This window comes from Rattus norvegicus, chromosome 10 (assembly GCF_036323735.1).
Source record: "Rattus norvegicus strain BN/NHsdMcwi chromosome 10, GRCr8, whole genome shotgun sequence".
In the NCBI taxonomy this organism is placed as follows: domain Eukaryota; kingdom Metazoa; phylum Chordata; class Mammalia; order Rodentia; family Muridae; genus Rattus; species Rattus norvegicus.
In genome coordinates this window covers 61,940,897-61,959,608 of record NC_086028.1, presented here as the reverse complement: position 1 = coordinate 61,959,608, position 18,712 = coordinate 61,940,897, and the positions used below count along the sequence as shown (strand labels likewise).

Sequence of the window (18,712 nt, the reverse complement as noted above, 5' to 3'; positions counted from 1 at the left end):
GCAGCCCGGTCGGTCCTCTCTGCAGTGGCCCTGACCCAGGTGCCCGCGCGGCTCCGAGGCGCGCTCGCAGGCTCTGGCCCTGCGCCACCGAGGCTCCGCCCCCGTCGCTGCTCTCCGCGCGCCCGAGACCACCGAGCCAAGCCGCGTAGCTGCGGACCGCGGTCTCGGCGCTAGCGGCCCGGGCTCCCGCCCCCGCAGCCCTGCGGCTGCTTACGTCAGGTAGGCGAAACCCAGAGAAGAAGAGGAAAAAAAAGGCACGAGGGCGGAAGGGGAAAAACTTTATTTTTTTTTTCTCCTCCAGGCCCTGAAGCGAGGGACAGGCGACTGCGACAGCGTGCGCTTCCGAGCGAGCTCCAGGACGCCGCCTCAGCCAACTGAGGCGCACAGCAGCGGGACCCGAGAGGCCCGACGGCCGGGCCAGTATGTGGGACCCGCAGGAGTTTGAACGCCACTGGCAGGCCGAGTTCCCCGGGGAGGAGGCTCCAGTCATGAAGTTGGAATCGGTGCCGGACATGGAGCGCGAGCTCGAGCGTTGCAAACTCAACCTGAAGCGGCTGCAACAGGTGTTGGCCGAGGAGAAGTTCAAAGTCTGGTACCTGCAGGCGGCCCTGGCTGGAGAGAGGATGGACCTACCCCGCGGGCCGCCGGAGGGCGGGGACGGCGGAGGCTGCGGCAGTGGCACTGGGAGCCGGGGAGCCTCGGTGGAGGAGCAGGAGCCAGCCGGGGCCGTGTGCGCGCCGCCACCTCACAACAAGGAGGGCGCATCGAGCCGCGACTCAGATTCCCCTGGCCCCACGCTTCTGGACTCGGAGGTAGCGACATCGGCGGAGCCATCCCCCTTCATGTGCCTGGACCTTCCTGCCTGGCCCGGGGCGGTGGAGGGAGGGGGCGCCGTGCGCAGTCTGACCGCTGCCATCCACCAGCAACTGGTGCAGCCTCGCCTGCTCTTCAGGCTCCGAGAGGACTGTGTGCCCCCGGCCCCCGATGGCACGGGGTCCCCTATACCCGGAGACCAGCGGTCCTCTGAGACCCGGGCAGGGCGGGGCTCGGAGGAGGGCGAACCGGACGCTTCGGGTGGGGATGATGGAGGCGACTGCAGTGACCACGACTTCGAGATAGTGGATTTGAATGAGAAATTCGTCCTCGGCCACCTACTTATGGCCCCCTGCCGGTTTGGAACCCGCGACGAGGCTGAGAAGCCCGCGCGGCCCTGCAGTCCCCATCGTTGGATGCACCTGATTTCCGGAGGCTGGCGGCACCACCGGCGGCGGAGTCGAGACCTGGAGCAGCTGGAGGCGGAGGATGAGTCTCCCAGGCGCGGGGCGCGGGAGCACCTCGCCCAGTGGGGGCGCAAGAGATTCCTGCGCGTGCCGGACCGGGATTCGCCCAGTCACAGCTCGCCTGAGAGAGGCAGTGACTGCAGCCACAACAGCTCAGACCACGAAGACGGCTTCTCCGCAGGTAGGCGTACCCCTATTCTAGGTACCTGACTGATCCATCCTGCTGGCTACTGGTACCCCGCCACGGAAGACCTTGGTGGTTCTTTTAACCCTAGGTACTTGGGAGCCCCACCCCACCCCGTAAAGCCATCTGTGGAACGCAAAACAAGAGCGTGCAAAGTGATTTTCGGGGTTCGGGGGAGTCTATGAAAATAAGCATGATGGTTGTGTCCGGAGTCTTGAGGAATGTGATGGAATGGCGCGCTTGCCTAGACCTTGGCAGGACCTTTCACCTTGGTCTTCAGTCCTCACTCCTCACAGGTCCTCCAGAGTCTTTTGCACCACCCTAACCGTACTCTCTGCAGAAGCTCCAGAAGTCCCCCATTTTCTCTGAGATTTCTTAGTGAGGAAGTCTTTCCCCAAATGCTTTCAAGTTATCTTGCTTTTCCTCCAGCCTGCATCTCATGCTGGGGGCTTAGTTTACTCCAGGAGGTGCTTAATGCTCCTCTTTGCTGACTGACCATTCTTTCCTAGAAAGCTACTCTGGGGTCCGTAGGCTTCCTAGGAGCCGGAGAGGAGGGAAAGGCTTGGAATCCCAGTTTTGAGCTGACCTGGTTGCTGTTTGACCCAATGCTTTCCCTGAGAAAGGAGAAAACTGAATCTGAGATGTGTTGGAACAGGTGAGCTGAGGCCGTCCTGTGTCTTTTGCTTCCTCTCCAATCTGCCATCTTTCTTGAGGACAGGGGCTGGTCTTAGTTGCCTTTGAGTCCCCTTGTGATCACAGTGCTCCATACATGAGGTCTAAATTAACAAGCAACTGCACTGAACTTGAAAGGCAGTTCAGCCCTGCATAGGTCAGGGAGTAGAACCAGGTAAGGAGAAATAGTTAACGGGGCTGTGGGGTGATATGCAGCTGCCCCCTTGCTGCATCATAAGTGCCAGGGTCCCCTCTCGGGCATGCGGATGGAATGCACTGGGGTTGGCATGCATTGGTGCCTGGGTTGATTGAGTTGCAGCAAGGAACTTAAAGATGCCTTCTTGCTCCGTGTATGGGGTGGGATGTGTGTGGGAGACACATCAGTGATTCTGGGACTGTTCCAGAATCTCCATTATTCGGTCTTGTCTGGGTGAGAGTTTGCATTTGAATGAGTAACTGTCCACTTTGCTAAAAGCACATTTGGAAGATCCATCGAGTCATCTGTTTTGATCAATTACACTTATTCATTAGCAGATATTGGCTGCGGTTCCCATAGGTAATGCTTCTGCCACCCCTGCTAAGAATCATTTTTTTTTTTTATGTTCCCCTTTAATTTAAAGCGAGAGTCGAGGATTTTTTTCCTCTGGTGCCTGGTTTCAAATGCCCTCCTCGGAGGCTAACGTTGCCTGAGCTGCTTTGGGGTTGGCTCCTGTCCCATTGCTCCCAAGACCCACATCAGTCATTCTGTCAGGTGAGCGCAGTGCTCTCTCTTCCCCAGGAGTGGTTGTTAATTCTGCAGGCAGTCCGTTCTTTAGCACCTTGATGCAAATTAGAAACCAGCACACTCTTGGGGCTAACTACAACGGTGCTCCTCGGGGTAGATGGATGATGGAAAGGTTCTCTTTCCTTTAGACCAAAGACTCCAGCCAGAGCACATGCTCTGGCACCCGAGGCCGTGCCAAAGCCAAGTCTCTTCTAGGCTCGCTTCACGAAAGACTCGTATAGGAAACCCCCTCACAGCTACAGGTGGAGATCCTGCCTTCTCTCTCTAAGAGCTCAGGGAGGATATGATAGAGAAGGCACACACATGCAAGCACATGCACACCATACGCAGTGACACATGTATGTACATGCGTTTGCAGGGTCACAACACACTCCGGCAGTCAATAGTTTTGTTCTGTTTTACACTGCAGAATAGTTTGCAGGCGGTGGAAGCATCGTGGGGTCATCTTTGCTTGCCTTTCCTGTAGTTCACATTGAATAAGCTCCTCAGACACTACTGTTTCGTGTACGCATCAGGTATCTCTCCCCACACCCAAGCTCAATCCCTGGCGAAATGGGACCTTTTTGTGACTCCATTTATACAGATGTGTCTTACACATACTAAGTTTCCTGGAAGTATTTGTTGAGTAGTGTAATTTTATACGTGTGTGTGTGTGTGTGTGTGTGTGTGTGTGTTTGCATGTGCTACAGTGCACACATGAAAGTCAGAGGATGATTTCTGTGACTTGATTCTCTCCTCTCATTGTGTGGGTCCCAAGGATAGAACTCAGGTCGTGAGGCTTGGTGACTAATGCCGGTGTCTGCTGAGCCATCTCCCTGGTGATATGTTAATTTTTGTCTTGTTGTTTGTTTTTGAGACAGAGTCTCATACTGTGCAGCTCTGGCTGATCTGAAACTCATTGTATAGACCAGGCTAGCCTGGAAGTGGTCTTCCTGTCTTTGCCTACACGGTTCTGGGATTAAAGGTGTGTGCCACCATGCCTGTCTCTCAGGGTAATGTATCTGTAACAGGTCACAACAGAATAGATAAAGGGAGTGTAGTTCATGGATAGGACACATGCTTCACATGCTCCCAGCCATGGGTTCAGCCCCCAGCAAAAGCAAGAAGGAAGGAAAGCATGGAGGAAGAGAACGCAAAGCATCGTAGCGCACGTTGGTATCGCTGCGTTAAAAGTGTGTTTCCACGATAGGTAGCACATGCTTGGGTAAAGTGTGTGCCAGAGGTGATGGCACACACTTGTAATCCCAGCACTCCCGAAGGCTGCGGCAGGAGGATGGAGAATTCCTGGTAGCCTCTGCTATATATAAAATGGAGAAGCTGTGGTCTCTGCATCACAGCGCCTGGTGGCACTGGGAGGAGTTCTTTGATGTCTCTTGGCTTACTTTCTCCATTAGTAAAACAGGACTTCCCCATATTGTTGAACAGATGCTCTACCGTCTCTAAAGAGCTTAGAACAGGCCCGAGGATGTAGGAAGCGTGAGAGTATATGAGCTGACTACGGCTAGAGGCTGTGCTCTTCAAATTGACTCTGCAAAACTTTCTACTTCCAGAATATTCTGGGTCAACTGGGCCCCTTTCTAGAAGCTTCCAGGCCACAGGGCAGGAGCCAGGGCAGAGCATTAAGCTTGGCTTAGGAAGGTCTTTGGGTTGGCCCCATGTGTTATTTCTCCATCTCTACCAGTGACCATATGCCAGAGGACATAACTGTGGGGTAGATTATATAGGATAATATAGCAGGCTTTGCCTTAGCCACAGGGTTTTAAGGAGAAAGGTAACATATAAAGTAACTAAGGGGCTCCCTCTCCCTGGAAAGGGACATTTTCTACTAAGTAAAGAACAGATCCATAAATCTAAACATCTTTTAGGGTTTTACTTCACACAGGAGAAGAAAATCAGAGTTTAATTAATAGGCAAGCCAGTTCACTTTAGTCATCGTTCCTTTTTTTTTTTTTTTAAGAATTATTTATTTATTTTATGTATGTGAGTCCACTGTAGCTCTCTTCAGACACACCAGAAGAGGCATTGGATCCCATTACAGATGGTTGTGAGCCACCATGTGGTTGCTGGGAATTGAACTCAGGACCTCTGGAAGAGCAGTCAGTGCTCTTAACCACTGAGCCATCTGTCCAGCCCTCTTCGTTGTTTTTTGATCATTTCTATAGTCTTGATTGGTTTGAGCAAAGTCTAGCTCATGATGACGTGGTTAGTTCTTGGTGTTTGGGAAAGGGCAAAGGTGTGAGTGGAGTGGAGGGCAGAGCAGAATCTGATGTGTCAGGTCATATACCACGTACTGTGAAGTTAGACTTGAGTCTACCTAGCGCCATTCTCACTAGATAAGAGGCCCTTGGTAGGTCACTGGCCTTTCCAGGTCTCAGCCTGTCTTTCACAGGCAGCAATAAGGAATAGCACTCACTTGGCCTACTGTCAGCTCCTGTCAAATGTTTATCCCTAGTTGTTAGTTTATGACATACAGCCTGGTGAGACAGAAACTTGAGGCTTGGGAAGCCTAAACGACACTCCACCAGTCATCCAGTTTACAAACGGAGTACACAGTCTGATTCCCAAGTCCATTGCTTTCAAACAAATGCTAACAACGTTTCTTTTTTTTTTTTTTTTTTGGTTCTTTTTTTTTTTTTTTTTTTTTTTCGGAGCTGGGGACCGAACCCAGGGCCTTGTGCTTCCTAGGCAAGCGCTCTACCACTGAGCTAAATCCCCAACCCCTCAAACAAATGCTAAGCTTTCTGCTACAAGTGTCAGTATGTACCTCCCAAAATAGATGGGAAGATTGAATTCAGGAAACTAGAAAGTTGTTTAGATTGGTTAATGGCACACTTGACTTATCATTACTGTGAAGTTCATGCATGTCTATAGCCTTTGCTATCACTGAAATCCCTACCAGACTTCAGACAATCAGGAGCTGGGGTCACCTTGAAGGGCTACCACAAGGGGCTCCTGTGTACTGGGCCTCATAGGTAGCAGGGTATATTGTTAGATTTCAGACTTCCCCTCAGTGGCCAGCCAGTCCTGGGCTCATATTGCTGAACATTCTTCATTGGAGGCCAGCATTTCTCTTGGATGCTAGCATGCTTCTGCACCACCAGTGACACAGAGTCAAGGGGTCTGTCCTCAGGGCTCATAAGTCCTTTCTGCAGTCTGTGTTTTCCCCTTTGTGTCTACACTGGACCCAGATACTGTCCTATAACAAAGCATGCAGGTAGCTTTTCCAAGTCCAGAATCCTTTTGACTGTTAGAAACTATTCAACTGATAGTCTGCCTTCAGTTCAAATGCCAAAGTATTTTGCTCAGTGGAGATAAATTCTCTCCACACAGTCTTCCTTTGCCTCTGATATGGGGATTGAACCCATACATGAAGGACCTTGTATATACCAAAGAAGCCCTCTACCACTGAACTGTAACCCAACCCCAGTATTCTCTATTTTTCTATTTTTTTTGGCTCTTAACCATCCATTCATTCATCCATCTATTGATCATCCATCCATCGATCATCCATCCATTCATCCATCATCCATCATCCATCCATACATCCATCCTTCCATCTGTCCATCATCCATTCATCCATCCATCCATCCATCATCCATCCATCCATCCATCCATCCATCATCCATCCATCCATCATCCATCCATCCTTCCATCTGTCCATCATCCATTCATCTATCCTTCCATCCATCATCCATCCATCACCCATTCATCCATCATTCATCCATCTGTCCATTTATCCATCCATCATCCATCCATCCATCCATTTATCCATCTCTCCGCCTCCGTCTGTCCTACTCAGCAAGCGTTTATCAAGGTCATGCTTCATGCAAGCTGTGTTCAGGACTGAGACTGCTCAGGTTGGTGGTCCACCCTTGAATTTTCACTATCTTTTTGCTGAGTAGAAACCTTAATTTTTAGATAAAGAAACATCTTTTTGATGAGTGACTACTGTTAAACCCCAAGTAAGGAACTAGACGCAGTAGCATATGCCTGCAATCACAACATGTGGGAGGCTCGGGCAGGAGGATCATGAGTTTGGGGCCACCATGGTCAGCGTGTTTCATAAAAAGAAAAAAAAAACAAAAAACAAATAAGAAATGCGAGCTGGAGAGATGGCTTAGTGCTTGCCCCTGACTGTGCAAGCCTGAAGAGCTGCCTTTGATCCTGGAACCCACGTAAAGGTGGAAGAAGAGAGCCAACTCTGCAGAGGTGGCCTATGACCCCCACATGTGTGACATGACACGCACCCCATCCCAATAATAATAAAATAAAGTACTAGCCTAGGCTAGACCTGTGTTCCTGTCTACCTCAGACAGATGAGAACCCTGGACCATAAGAGCAGCCTTAAAGTCACACTCAGGGCCCCAAGGAGAGCAAAGGAGCCAGATCTGGGCTGTTCCTGTTGAGTCTTCAGCCTTTTCCAGGGATCTAATCAGAGGCCAGGTGACAGAGCAGCAGGCCACCTCTGCAGATGGCAGTGATTAGTCCCATCTTACAGGTGCCTCTGAGGCTCTGAAGGAGCTAACCAGAGCTGTGTAGAGAGCTTATGGAGCTGGCACTGGAACACAGGTCTGTTCACAAAGCTGGCACATAGCATTCTGCCTGGATGCCATCCTGGGTGTTCAGGCCAGCTTCCCTCCTCTCCTCTCCTCTCCCCTCCCCCCCTCCCCTCCTCTCCTCTCCTCTCCTCCTCTCCCCTCCTCTCCCCTCCCCTCCCCTCTCCTCCCCTCCCCTCCTCTCCTCTCCTCCTCTCCCCTCCTCTCCCCTCCCCTCCCCTCCCCTCCCCTCCCCTCTCCTCTCCTCTCCTCTCCTCTTTTCTCCTCGATGTTTTGTTTTATTTTCTGACAGTGTTTCTGTGTAGCCCTGGCTGTCCTGGAACTTGCTCTATAGACCAGGCTTGTCTGCTTCTGGAGTGTTGGGATTAAAGGTGTGTGGCAACACCATCCAGCTCAGGGCCTGATTTCTATACCTGGAAGCCTGACAGCTGGTCTGATGGAGATCTTTTATTTCTAATCTTCAAGGAAAATGCATTTCCTGCTGGATGCTCATGTTACCTTGCTCGTTTGTAATTTGATGTTCTCTCTCTCTCTCTCTCTCTCTCTCTCTCTCACACACACACACACACACACACACACACACACACACACTCACTCTGTCAATGACTAATGAGATTGTTGCGCTGGGAGGAATTCCTTGCATTCAGGGATGTGTGTGAATAACTTAATTTAAATTGAATTTTCCAAGGTAGCTGTGATAAAATAATACTGTTCTAGTCCCTGTTGTGGAGAGATATTAAAAAACAATTTGTTTCTGTGCCAAGTGTGGTGGTGCACGTCTGTAATCCAAGTACTCGTGATACTTGGGTGGAAGATCAGGAGCTCTAGGCCTGCCTGTGCTGTCATGAACCCTGCACCAAAACAGAATTGCTTAAGACACACACACTGGTGATCTGTTGTGTTTCACTAGTGATGAGAGTTCACAGTGAGTCACTGACTCCCCAGGACTTGCTCCCTTCACCGTTCCCCTCCACTGTCTTGCCCTCATCATTAATAAGTGGGTCTGGTTAACCTCTCCACACAGGAATGGAGTGTGGCCAGCCTTGACACTGATTCCTCTGCTCTGTCTGGTTCTCTTCTGCCTAAGAGTAGTTTTGTAGTTGTCTCTAGAGCACAGGGTCTCAACCTGTGGGTTGAGACCCTTTTGGGGGTTTCCACCCTTTGGGGGCTGCATATCAGATAGCCTGTATCCTAGGTATTTACACTATGATTCATAACAGTAGCAAAAGTATAGTTATAAAATAGTAATGAAATAATTTTATGGCTGGGGTCACCACAACATGAGGAACTGTATCAAAGGGTTGCAGGTTTAGCAAAGTTGAGAACCCCTGGCCATCCCAGCACCCACATGGCAGCTGACACCTGACTGTAACTCCATGTCCAGGGCTTCTGACACGGTCGCACACGTGTGTGATATACACATATGCATTTTGCCTGCATGTGTATGTGTAGATCATGTACGTTCCTGGTGCTCATGGAACCAGAAGAGGGTATAGGAGTCCGTAGTTAAGGACTGTTGTGAACCACCATGTGGAAGTTGGGAACCGAATCCGGGTCCTCTGTATGAGCAGTAAATGTTCTTAACTGCTGAGCCCTCTCTTCAGACCTCACTTTACTGTCTTTTAAATAATGGTGTAAACACAAACACTTCTTTTTTTTTTTTTTTAATTTTTTTTTTTCAGAGCTGGGGACCGAACCCAGGGCCTTGCGCTTGCTAGGCAAGCGCTCTACCACTGAGCTAAATCCCCAACCCCCAAACACTTCTTAAGAATGGAGAGATGGAAGGAACCCTTTTTAAAAAAAAAAAACCTAAAAATCTTGAAAAATCTTAATTACAACAATGAGACAAACAAAGCCCGCTTCCACTGTCTGGAAAAGCATTGTATTTGGACAGCAGACAGGGCTGCAGGGTTGGAATAATTTCCTGGGATGACTTTCTCCAAGTTCCAGGTTCTTTATCTCTGAGATGGAGGTGGCAATAATAGGAGGATATCCTAGACTTGCTGAGATGCCCTACTGAGATGGTGTATGGAAATCACACAGCACAGCACCAGCTCACGGGATTAGCAGCTCTTAGATGGTTCCCATAACTGTTAAGTCCAGAGATTTTCAGTTGTCTGAGCGGACTCATATTTACATCTTACTCTCCCTCCCACCACCCCTTCCCTCTCTTCCTCCCTCCCTCTCTCAGTTTCTTCCTTCCATGTTGGACATGGAAGCCAGAGCCTGTTGCATGCTGGGAAAACATTCTGTCCCTAAGCTCCACTCCCGTATTTGCATTTCTGCACATAAAGGAGCTCTCAGCTCCATTTTGCTTTGTTTTGTTTGTTTTCCCTCCTTTCTTACTCAGTCCATAAATGTGTTGTTCCTTCAGAGGAGACCAGCCTTCTTGGTTGTTTGTGGTCTCTAGTCCTTTTCCTCCTACCCCAACTATCTGCAAAGCCAGCAGCTGGGATTTCTGTGGTTCCTGCTGTCCTCTACCTGCACAAAGCTAACATCCTGACACTGGTGCCATTTTATGTGCTGTTTTCTGGTGTTTGAGATGATTCCCCAAATCCCCTTGAGACCTGACTCTTCCTTAGAACCTGTATTGGTTAAAATAAGGGCTTGCTACATAGGACAAAGTCTTAAGTTGGTACTTAAGCAGGATGAGAGTTTTATTTATCTGTCATATGAAAGAACTCTGGAGATGAACACTCTGGAGATGGTGACTGTAATCATGAGGGATTCAGGCTTTTTCATCTTTTTCTATCATGGTCCAAAATGGCTGCTGGAGATCCACCCATCACACTTAATGCTCCAGGCAAGAATTTTAAGAACAAGGAAAAGAGGGAGTAGCAGTTGCTGGGTCTGCTATTTAAGAGGTTTCCTAGAAACTGCTCATCTCTCTTGACAGTTTCTGTTTTTAATCACATCAGCCTAGCTGTTGGGGAGGCTGGAAAATAGAGTTCTGTATAAGGGCATACAGCCCTCTCAAGTCAAATGGGGTCTCTGTTACAAGGAAAAAAATGGGAGAATAGAGAGTGAACAGGCAGCTAGCAGCCTCTGGCACGAGCCTTTCCAAGGGCTCCATTCCGTCTGTGATTCTTAGAGTGAGCCCACACTGCACAATTGTTTTTATTATTATACCATCTATCAATTCATTGACCCAGTGGACAAATGACAACAGAACCCCTTCTCTCTGCGAGGCATGATGCCTCTTATGTTCTGAAGCGTCGCTCTCAAGTCAAGGGTTGGCTGGCTCCCTGCGGGCAGGGACTAGAGTCTGTTTCTCAGCAGTATCTTTCCCAAGGCAGGCACTAGAAAAGCAACTGTCACAACCACAGGTGAGAAGCTCAGGGGAAAAACAAACCAAATCAAACCCCCATACAACAAACCCCACAACTTCTCTCCCTTAATTCTGTGCTAGAAAATTCATATGTTTTGGGTTTTGAGGGTGGACCATGAAAAAAATCGAAGTTGCTGCCCAGTTGTCTGTTTTGGACGCTGAGCTCTCTTTGCATATCAAACAAGATTTATGAGTAGAAGGCTCTCTGCCCACCCACTTCCCTTGCCACTGTTCTGCACGTAGCCGTTTCTGTCACATGAATCTCCCTTGTCATCTCTGCATCATATTAGCTGCAGAGAAAATCTGCAGTGTCTCCACAGTGAGAGTCGGCTTCCTTCCCCATCCTGCCTTCCTGTTTGATTCTTGCAGTCGTCTGCCTGACACTAGTCTGTCGGAAGGTGGTTTGCCTCGAGCTCATGGCGCATCTTGTGATCGCTGAGCAAAAGATAGCTTTAAAGGTTTATTGGCACCTAGGAGAGGAGGAACTAAAATATGCTTGGTGCCTTCTGTCGGTATGCACTGTCAGTACGGCGCGGCATGAAGCCCATTTTCCCATTGTCACTCTACTGCGCATGCCTGAAATCCCAGCCACTCTGGAAACTGAGGTGGGAGGGTCAGAAGCTTAAGGTCAGCCTGAATGGGATTCTGTCTCAAAAGAAAGCGGAGATTTAGGGTATAGCTCCGTGGCAGAGTTCTTACCCAGCGTGCAGGAGAACCTCTGTTCAATTCCCAGGATAACAAGTAAAAAACAAAAACAAACAAAAACCCCCGCTACCTTAGCTGTTCCACAGATGAGGGAACTGGCTGCAGTGGGTTAACTAGCCAGACCCCATTTCTCGGTGCTGCAGTTAATTTTTCTATTGAGAAATCATGTTATTAAATTGGCCTGTGGATTGCATTCAGTGGTGCGTTTTAGAACATTCACAAAGTTACGATGTTACCACTATATTTCACTCTAATGCGCGCGCGCGCGCGCGCGCGCACACACACACACACACACACACACACACACTGTGGAGGAGGACTTTGGTACATTTTGAGCACAGACTCAAACCTCAACTGTGCTCTGCCTCCCCCCTCCCCCATTCCATTTCCTCATTTGTCGTGTGCAGTGATTTAAAATACGTGAAGCTGGTCAGAGCCTGGGGCTATTATTCAGTTGGTAGAGAGCTTAAAACATTCACAAAAGGAAGGCAGAGGCAGGCGGATTTCTAATTGTGAGTCCAGCCTGGTCCTGGTCTACTGAGTGAGTTCCAGGATAGCCAGGGCTATACAGAGAAACTCTGTCTTGAAAAGCAGAACAAAACACAAAACAAACGAGAGAGAGAGAGAGAGAGAGAGAGAGAGAGAGAGAGAGAGAGAGAGAGAGAGAGATTGATTTTCACAAGACTATAGGCTCAGTTCAGTCCCCACTACTGGATGAATGTTAAGTGGCGTTTTATGGCCTGTGACCCCAGTCCTAAGGAGGTGGACTCTGGAGGATCAGAATTTCGAATTTCTCCTTGGCTACATAGTGTGTTTGAGACCTTGTTGGGCTACAAGAGATTTTCTGTCTCAAGAAAAAATAAAATAACAACCTGATACCTGGGAAAGCATCAGGACCTTTTGCTTTTGGGGATGACATATATACACAAAAGGGTTGTTGGGGACCTGGAAAGACAGGCGGGCCAGCAGAAGACACAAGTTTGATTCCCAGCACCCATGTTAGGTGGCTTACAACTACCTGTAAACCCATTTCCAGGGGATCTGAAGTCCTCTTTCAGTCTCTATGGGTACCTGAACTCACATGTCCACAAGCCTCTTACTCTAAATACACATAATTAAAAATAAAAATTAATATTTAAAAGGAGCGGCGGCTGTTAGCCTCATGAGTCACCCATTACTGCAGACCCTGGGCCTCTTTCTATTGATTTTTTTTTTTTTTTTTTTTTTTGGTTCTTTTTTTCGGAGCTGGGGACCGAACCCAGGGCCTTGCGCTTCCTAGGCAAGCGCTCTACCACTGAGCTAAATCCCCAACCCCCTCTTTCTATTGAATGGGACTGCCTTGATTCTTCTGGGTCCCGTTCTTCCCTGTCTGTGCTTTAGGGCTCAGGGCAGGAGTTTTAGTGTCCCATACATGAGGCTCCTCCCCTGAACACCATTTATGCCTTTGGTTGTGATTGTGATTGACAGGTGACCTTGTTCTGACCTATGCTGTCTGTGTTGTAGTTTCAGGATATCATAGTGCCTGGCCACATGGGAAGTGCTCAATAAATGTTTATGAGTAGCCAGAGGTCCATCATCCACACCCAAACTACCTCAAGGACCAATTAGTTAGCCTCTAGCCTTTCCTCTCCAGCTTTGTTACATTTCACATTAAAGATAAATGGTCGCTCTATGCTCCCAAGTCAAAATTCATACAATTATCCACAAACTGCAATGGCTCTCCATATACAGAGTGAGATCTGAGCTATCTGGGAACCCCCCTCCCGACTCTCACACACCTTCCTTCATACATGCAAACGGTATGCCCCAGCAGTACGGAGTTTTGTGTAGCTTCTTAACACGGAGCACGTGCTTCTCTTTCTGCCTTGGCTGCCCCTCTGCCTTGCCCTTAGGACAGATTTTCATCCATCCTGCAAACCTAGGATAGGAGGCTCCCTGCTCTGTGAAACCTTCTCTGTCTTCCCCACATAGAACTAGAACTTGGCTCTCAGTCAAGAGTTCATTTAGGGAGCTGGAAAGATTGTTCACCAGCTGCTCTTGCGGAGGACCCATGTTTGAGTCCCAGTATTTGCATGGTGGCTCACAGTTTTCTGTAACTCTATGTCCAGGGGATCCAATACCCTCTTCTGGCCTTCATAGGGACCGGGAATGCATGTGGTACACAGAAGACACACACATATCAAGGAACTGAAAACTCTCTCCTCCAGTGCTTACACTGTAGCCCTGCACCTCCACAGTAGCCAGGATAAGCAAAATTTGGTCCTCAAAGAGGCCCATATCCTAATTCCTGGTCCCTTGTATATAAAACAAAGAGACTTTGAATATAAGAGTAAACTAGGGACTTTGCAGAGAGAGAGAGAGAGAGAGAGAGAGAGAGAGAGAGTGAGTGTGTGTGTGTGTGTGTGTGTGTGTGTGTGTGTGTGTGTGTTGGGGTCAGGGTGATATAACTCCTTGCTATTGATTTTGAATATGAAGAAAGAAATGACTAGCCAAGAAACGTGAGTGGTATCTGGAAGCCACAGAATGCAAGAAAATGATGATTTCTCTGTTCTCCAGAAAGGAAATTGTCTCTGCCAGCACCACAGTGTGAGCCTGTAAGCCCTAGGCTGGCCTGGGCTACAGAGAAAGGACTGCCTCGGGTTTCCAAGGTACAGAACTGTAAGACAATTAAGTTGCTGTTACTTATGGACTGACCCTGGGCTCCATCCGCATAGGTAGCAATGAATAACCTAGTAAGAGCACCAGTGGAAGGGGAAGCCCTTGGTCCTGCCAAGGCTGAACCCCCAGTGAACGTGATTGTTGGGGGGAGGGCGGTAATGGTGGGGGTGGGGAGGATGGGGAGTGGAACACCCATATAGAGGGGGAGGGGGAGTGGTTGGGGGGATGTTGGCCTGGAAACCGGGAAAGGGAATAACAATTGAAATGTAAATAAGAAATACCCAAGTTAATAAAGATGGAGGGAAAAAAAAGTTGCTGTTACTTTACGTGCTAGGGATTTGTTTTCCTCACGGTGGGAGGACTGGCTCAGCAGGGACTTCAGTTTCAAATCCTCCCATTGTCTTACAGTGAGAAGATGTTTGCCCTCTTGCCTGTGACATCACAGTTTGAAACCTATGCTGTATTACCTTGTGTGTGTTTGGGATTTAAGGAGGGAAGGAAACAAAGAGTTCAAGCTAACCATTGGCTGGGTGTCCCTGTAAGAATGGAGCCAAGCACGGAGGTTTGTGTTCATAATCCCAGCGTCAGGATTGATCTCAAACCTGCCTGGGCTACAGAGTAAAACCCTGTTTTAAAACTAAATTAAAACAAACAAAAACACAAAAAAAAGTGTTCATGGAACTCCTATCTGACAACTCCTAATGTCACACTTTGGGACCGAGCTGGGTCACATGACCATCTTTAGCTGTAAGGGAAGCTGATCGGTAATCTCAGCTCTAGTTCTAGGATGTTATGGGCAAGGAACTGTGAGTGGCTTTTGGAAAACAGCCCAGTATTGGTTCTACTATCGGTCCCTGAACTTTGCCTGCTGGCATGTTAGGACAGCTATATAACTGTTTGTAAGTGGTTTGTCACCCTTTTTGCGCAGGTCAGCTTTTTAATTGCAGTATCACTGCCTCTTTGACAATGATGACATAACGTTCTTGTTGAACAGTAGAAGAATGGTTGTATTTTTTTGGTGGTTGTATATATTTTGAGGTAGAGCCTCATTATATACGCAAGGTTGGACTTGAACTCAAGATCCTCCTGTTTATGCCTCTCTGGTGATGGAACGGCATGAGCTACTGTACCTGACTGATCCTGTATATTCAAGTAAAGATTTATTTTTTTTTTAATTTTTTTTTCAGAGCTGGGGACCGAACCCAGGGCCTTGAGCTTGCTAGGCAAGCGCTCTACCACTGAGCTAACTCCCCAACCCCAAAGATTTATTTATTTATTTATTTATTTATTTATTTATTTATTTAGGTTCTTTTTTTCGGAGCTGGGGACCAAACCCAGGGCCTTGCGCTTCCTAGGCAAGCGCTCTACCACTGAGCTAAATCTCCAACCCCCAAAGATTTATCTTTAATTCATTTATTTTATGTGTATGGGTGTTTTACTGGTTGTCTAGTGAGTACCTGATGCCCAAGGAGGCCTGAAGAGGTTGTTGGGTTTCTCAAGAGTTACAGATAGTTTTGAGCTGCCATGTGGGTGCTGGAAGTTGAATCCTGATACTCTCTGTAAGAGGGAGAGTAGATGCTGAGCCATCTATTCAGATGCTGTTCATTTGTTTTTATTTATGTTTTATGGATGGCGTGGTGTTTGAATGAATTATCTTCTGAATAAGTCTCGGGTATTTGAAAACTTGGTTTGTAGATGGTGGCTGTTTGGGAAGGATCAGGAGATGCTGGGTCCCCTGAGACTGGTATTACAGATGGTTGTGAGCTGCCATGTGGTTGCTGGGAATTGAATCCCAGTCCTCTGGAAGAGCAGCCAGTGCTCTTAGCCACTGAGCCCTCTCTCCAGCCCTTCAAGTGAGGATTTAGTGGGATTTGGAATACCTAGGCAGGCTATTGGCCTCTAAGAATTAAAAGACCTTTTACTCTTCTCTTCCCCATGTTTTCATCCTTCTTTTCATCCTGCTTCTGTAGCTCAGTCTAGCCCCAAACTATATAGGGAGGCTCTGGGATCACAGCAATGTGTGATGTCATCTAGCTTCCCTCTATTATTGTTACCATTTTCTTCATCTACACTTCTCTTTTTTGCCCTACTCAAGAACTGGAATTTTCTGTTCCTCCTCTCCCTCCTTCCCTCCCTCTTTCCTTTCTTTCCTTCTATTCCTTCTTTTATTCTTTTGACAAGGTCTAACTGTATATGTAGCCTTGGTTGCTCTGGAACATGCTATGTAGATCACTCTGGCCTTCAACACAGAAATCTACCTGCTCCTGCCTCCTGCATGCTAGGACTAAAGGTGTGAGCCATCGTGCCAGGTTTGTGGTGAAAAAAAAATTTTTTTTTTTTTGGTTCTTTTTTTCGGAGCTGGGGACTGAACCCAGGGCCTTGCGCTTCTTAGGTAAACACTCTATCACTGAGCTAAATCCCCAGCCCCGTGGTGAAATTTTCTTATTCGACCCTTTTCAGGCTTTACAGCCAACAAGTTTCTAATTTATATAACTGTTCCTGCTTTTAATAAAGCTGCTGCCAGCTGAATATCATGGCACCAACCTTTAATTCCCAGCACTTGGTAGACAGAGGCAGGTGGACCTCTGTGAATTCGAGGTTAGCCTGGTCTACTAAGAGAGTTCCAGGACAGCCAGGGCTGTTATACAGAGAAACCCTATTTCAAAAAAATAGCCTCAACTACCCCCCACCCTCCCACCCTCCCCCCCAAAAAAGCTGCTTCAATATCAACTTGATGATCAGGATACACCTGCACCTAGATGTTTCCTTGAGCCCTGGGCTCTCTTGCCTGACCTCCAGTGCTGCGATTATGGGTGTTCCCCACACAGATGGGCTGCCGGCTGTATGCATGTGTATGTAAGAGGTGAGCCTAGGGCAAATGTGAAAAACAGTGTTACAAGTAAATGGCTAGATTGTTTTCTCTTTCCCTTCAACCTCTGCCCCATTCTCGCCTATTCCCAGTCTCTTTCTTCTCTTCTGAAACAAGGTTTCACTGTGTTGTCATTTTGTCCCGAAAATGTTCTCAAATGCCTGGGCTCAAGACACCCTCAGCTTCTACAGAGTTGGGGTTCAAGGCCAGTGCCACTACGCCCATCTTATTTTGCTGTGTTCTCATTCAGTGATTAGACAACTGTAAGAGTCAACAGAGTATTCTGATAACTGTAGGTTGTATACATGTATATAATGTAACGTTTTCATTTTATTATTTATTTTTTGTATTTTTTATGTAGATGGTTGTTTTGCCTGCCTGTATATGTCTGTGGGCCTGGTACTGTGGGAGGTCAGAGATGTCTTTGAAACTAGATATAATTTTGAACTGCAATGTGGGAGCTGGGAATTGATTCTTGGTCCTCTGAAAGAGTAGTCAATGCTCTTAACTTCTGAGCCATCTCTCCTGCCCTGGCCTGAGTTTTGGTAGTGTTTAAAGGAAACTGACAAGCCATATGTCAAGGCCCCTGGCTCCAAGTACAAAACCACTAAATCCCTAGCAGTGAGAAAGATCCTAGAATTTAAAGCCATGTAAATCTATTTTGAGCAGCTTGACATGGGTCTGTTGATACATGGCTTATTTGTGAGAGCTGAAGGCCTAAGTACCTGTTATCAGCTTGCGGTGAAATATGATTTTCTTGGGAATCTTGAATACTTGGAAGTGGTGGAACTCTAGAAGTGCAATGCAAGTGTTGGGGTCCTTGTCTGGTAATAAGATTTTTTTTTTCTGGAGCTGAGGACCGAACCCAGGGCCTTGCACTTGCTAGGCAAGCACTCTACCACTGAGCTAAATCCCCAACCCCAGATTTTTTTTTTTAAAGGTAAGATCTTGCTGTGTATTCCTGGCTGGCCTCGAACTCACAGAGATCTACTTGCTTTTGGACTGTCAGGACTAAATGTGTGTATTACCATATCTATCTTAGATTTTTTGGAGCCATTCTGGGCAGTGTTCTTATTGTTTACATCATTATTTCTAACTATAAAAAACAGACTTGTAAACAAAAGTATGAAGCTACTAATCTGTGAGTTAGGGACAGCTCACTATAGTATTGTTTAAGGTATATGTTATATGTATTTACTTTCTTTTGTTAACTTTGTTTCTCACTTGTGAGATAACCATTGATCATCTATAACTCTTGTCTGAAGTTCTTTGAGATGGTGCAAGTGGCCTTGGCCAATTGATGACTTACTCAGCTTCAAACAACGACCCGGAGCTAAGGTATTTTTGTTGTTTTTGATTGTTTGTGTGTGTGTGTGTGTGTATGTGTGTGTGTGCGCGTGTGTGTGTGTGTGTATGGGTGGTGGTGGTGGTTAATAGTAGTTCCTCGGGTTGGGGATTTAGCTCAGTGGTAGAGCGCTTGCCTAGCAAGCACAAGGCCTTGGGTTCGGTCCCCAGCTCTGAAAAAAGAAAAAGAAAAAGAAGAAGAAGAAAAAAAATTAGTAGTTCCTCATGTAGCTCAGTTGGCCTTAAACTTGTTCTGTAGCCAAGGTTGGCTTTGAACTTGTGGTCCTTCTGCTTGTACCTCGTGAGCCCTGGGATTACCATCATGAGCCACC

At 47.6% G+C, this 18,712-nt stretch overlaps 1 protein-coding gene across 4 annotated transcripts in view; it reads left to right on the top strand.

Moving 5' to 3' along the window:
• Positions 1-82: 82 nt before the first annotated feature.
• The window catches only part of Abr (ABR activator of RhoGEF and GTPase), a 198,784-nt gene continuing 180,154 nt past the window's right edge, over positions 83-18,712 (top strand). The window contains exons 1-2 of one of the 4 annotated variants that reach the window (XM_039085523.2): positions 83-219; positions 302-1,461. In XM_039085523.2, coding sequence (XP_038941451.1) covers positions 423-1,461 — 1,039 coding nt within the window. In that variant the 5' untranslated portion in view covers positions 83-219; positions 302-422. Of the gene's footprint in view, positions 220-301; positions 1,462-2,095; positions 2,120-18,712 lie in introns of those variants that run through there. The other 3 variants (XM_039085524.2, XM_039085528.2, XM_039085531.2) reach the window with 3 other exon arrangements.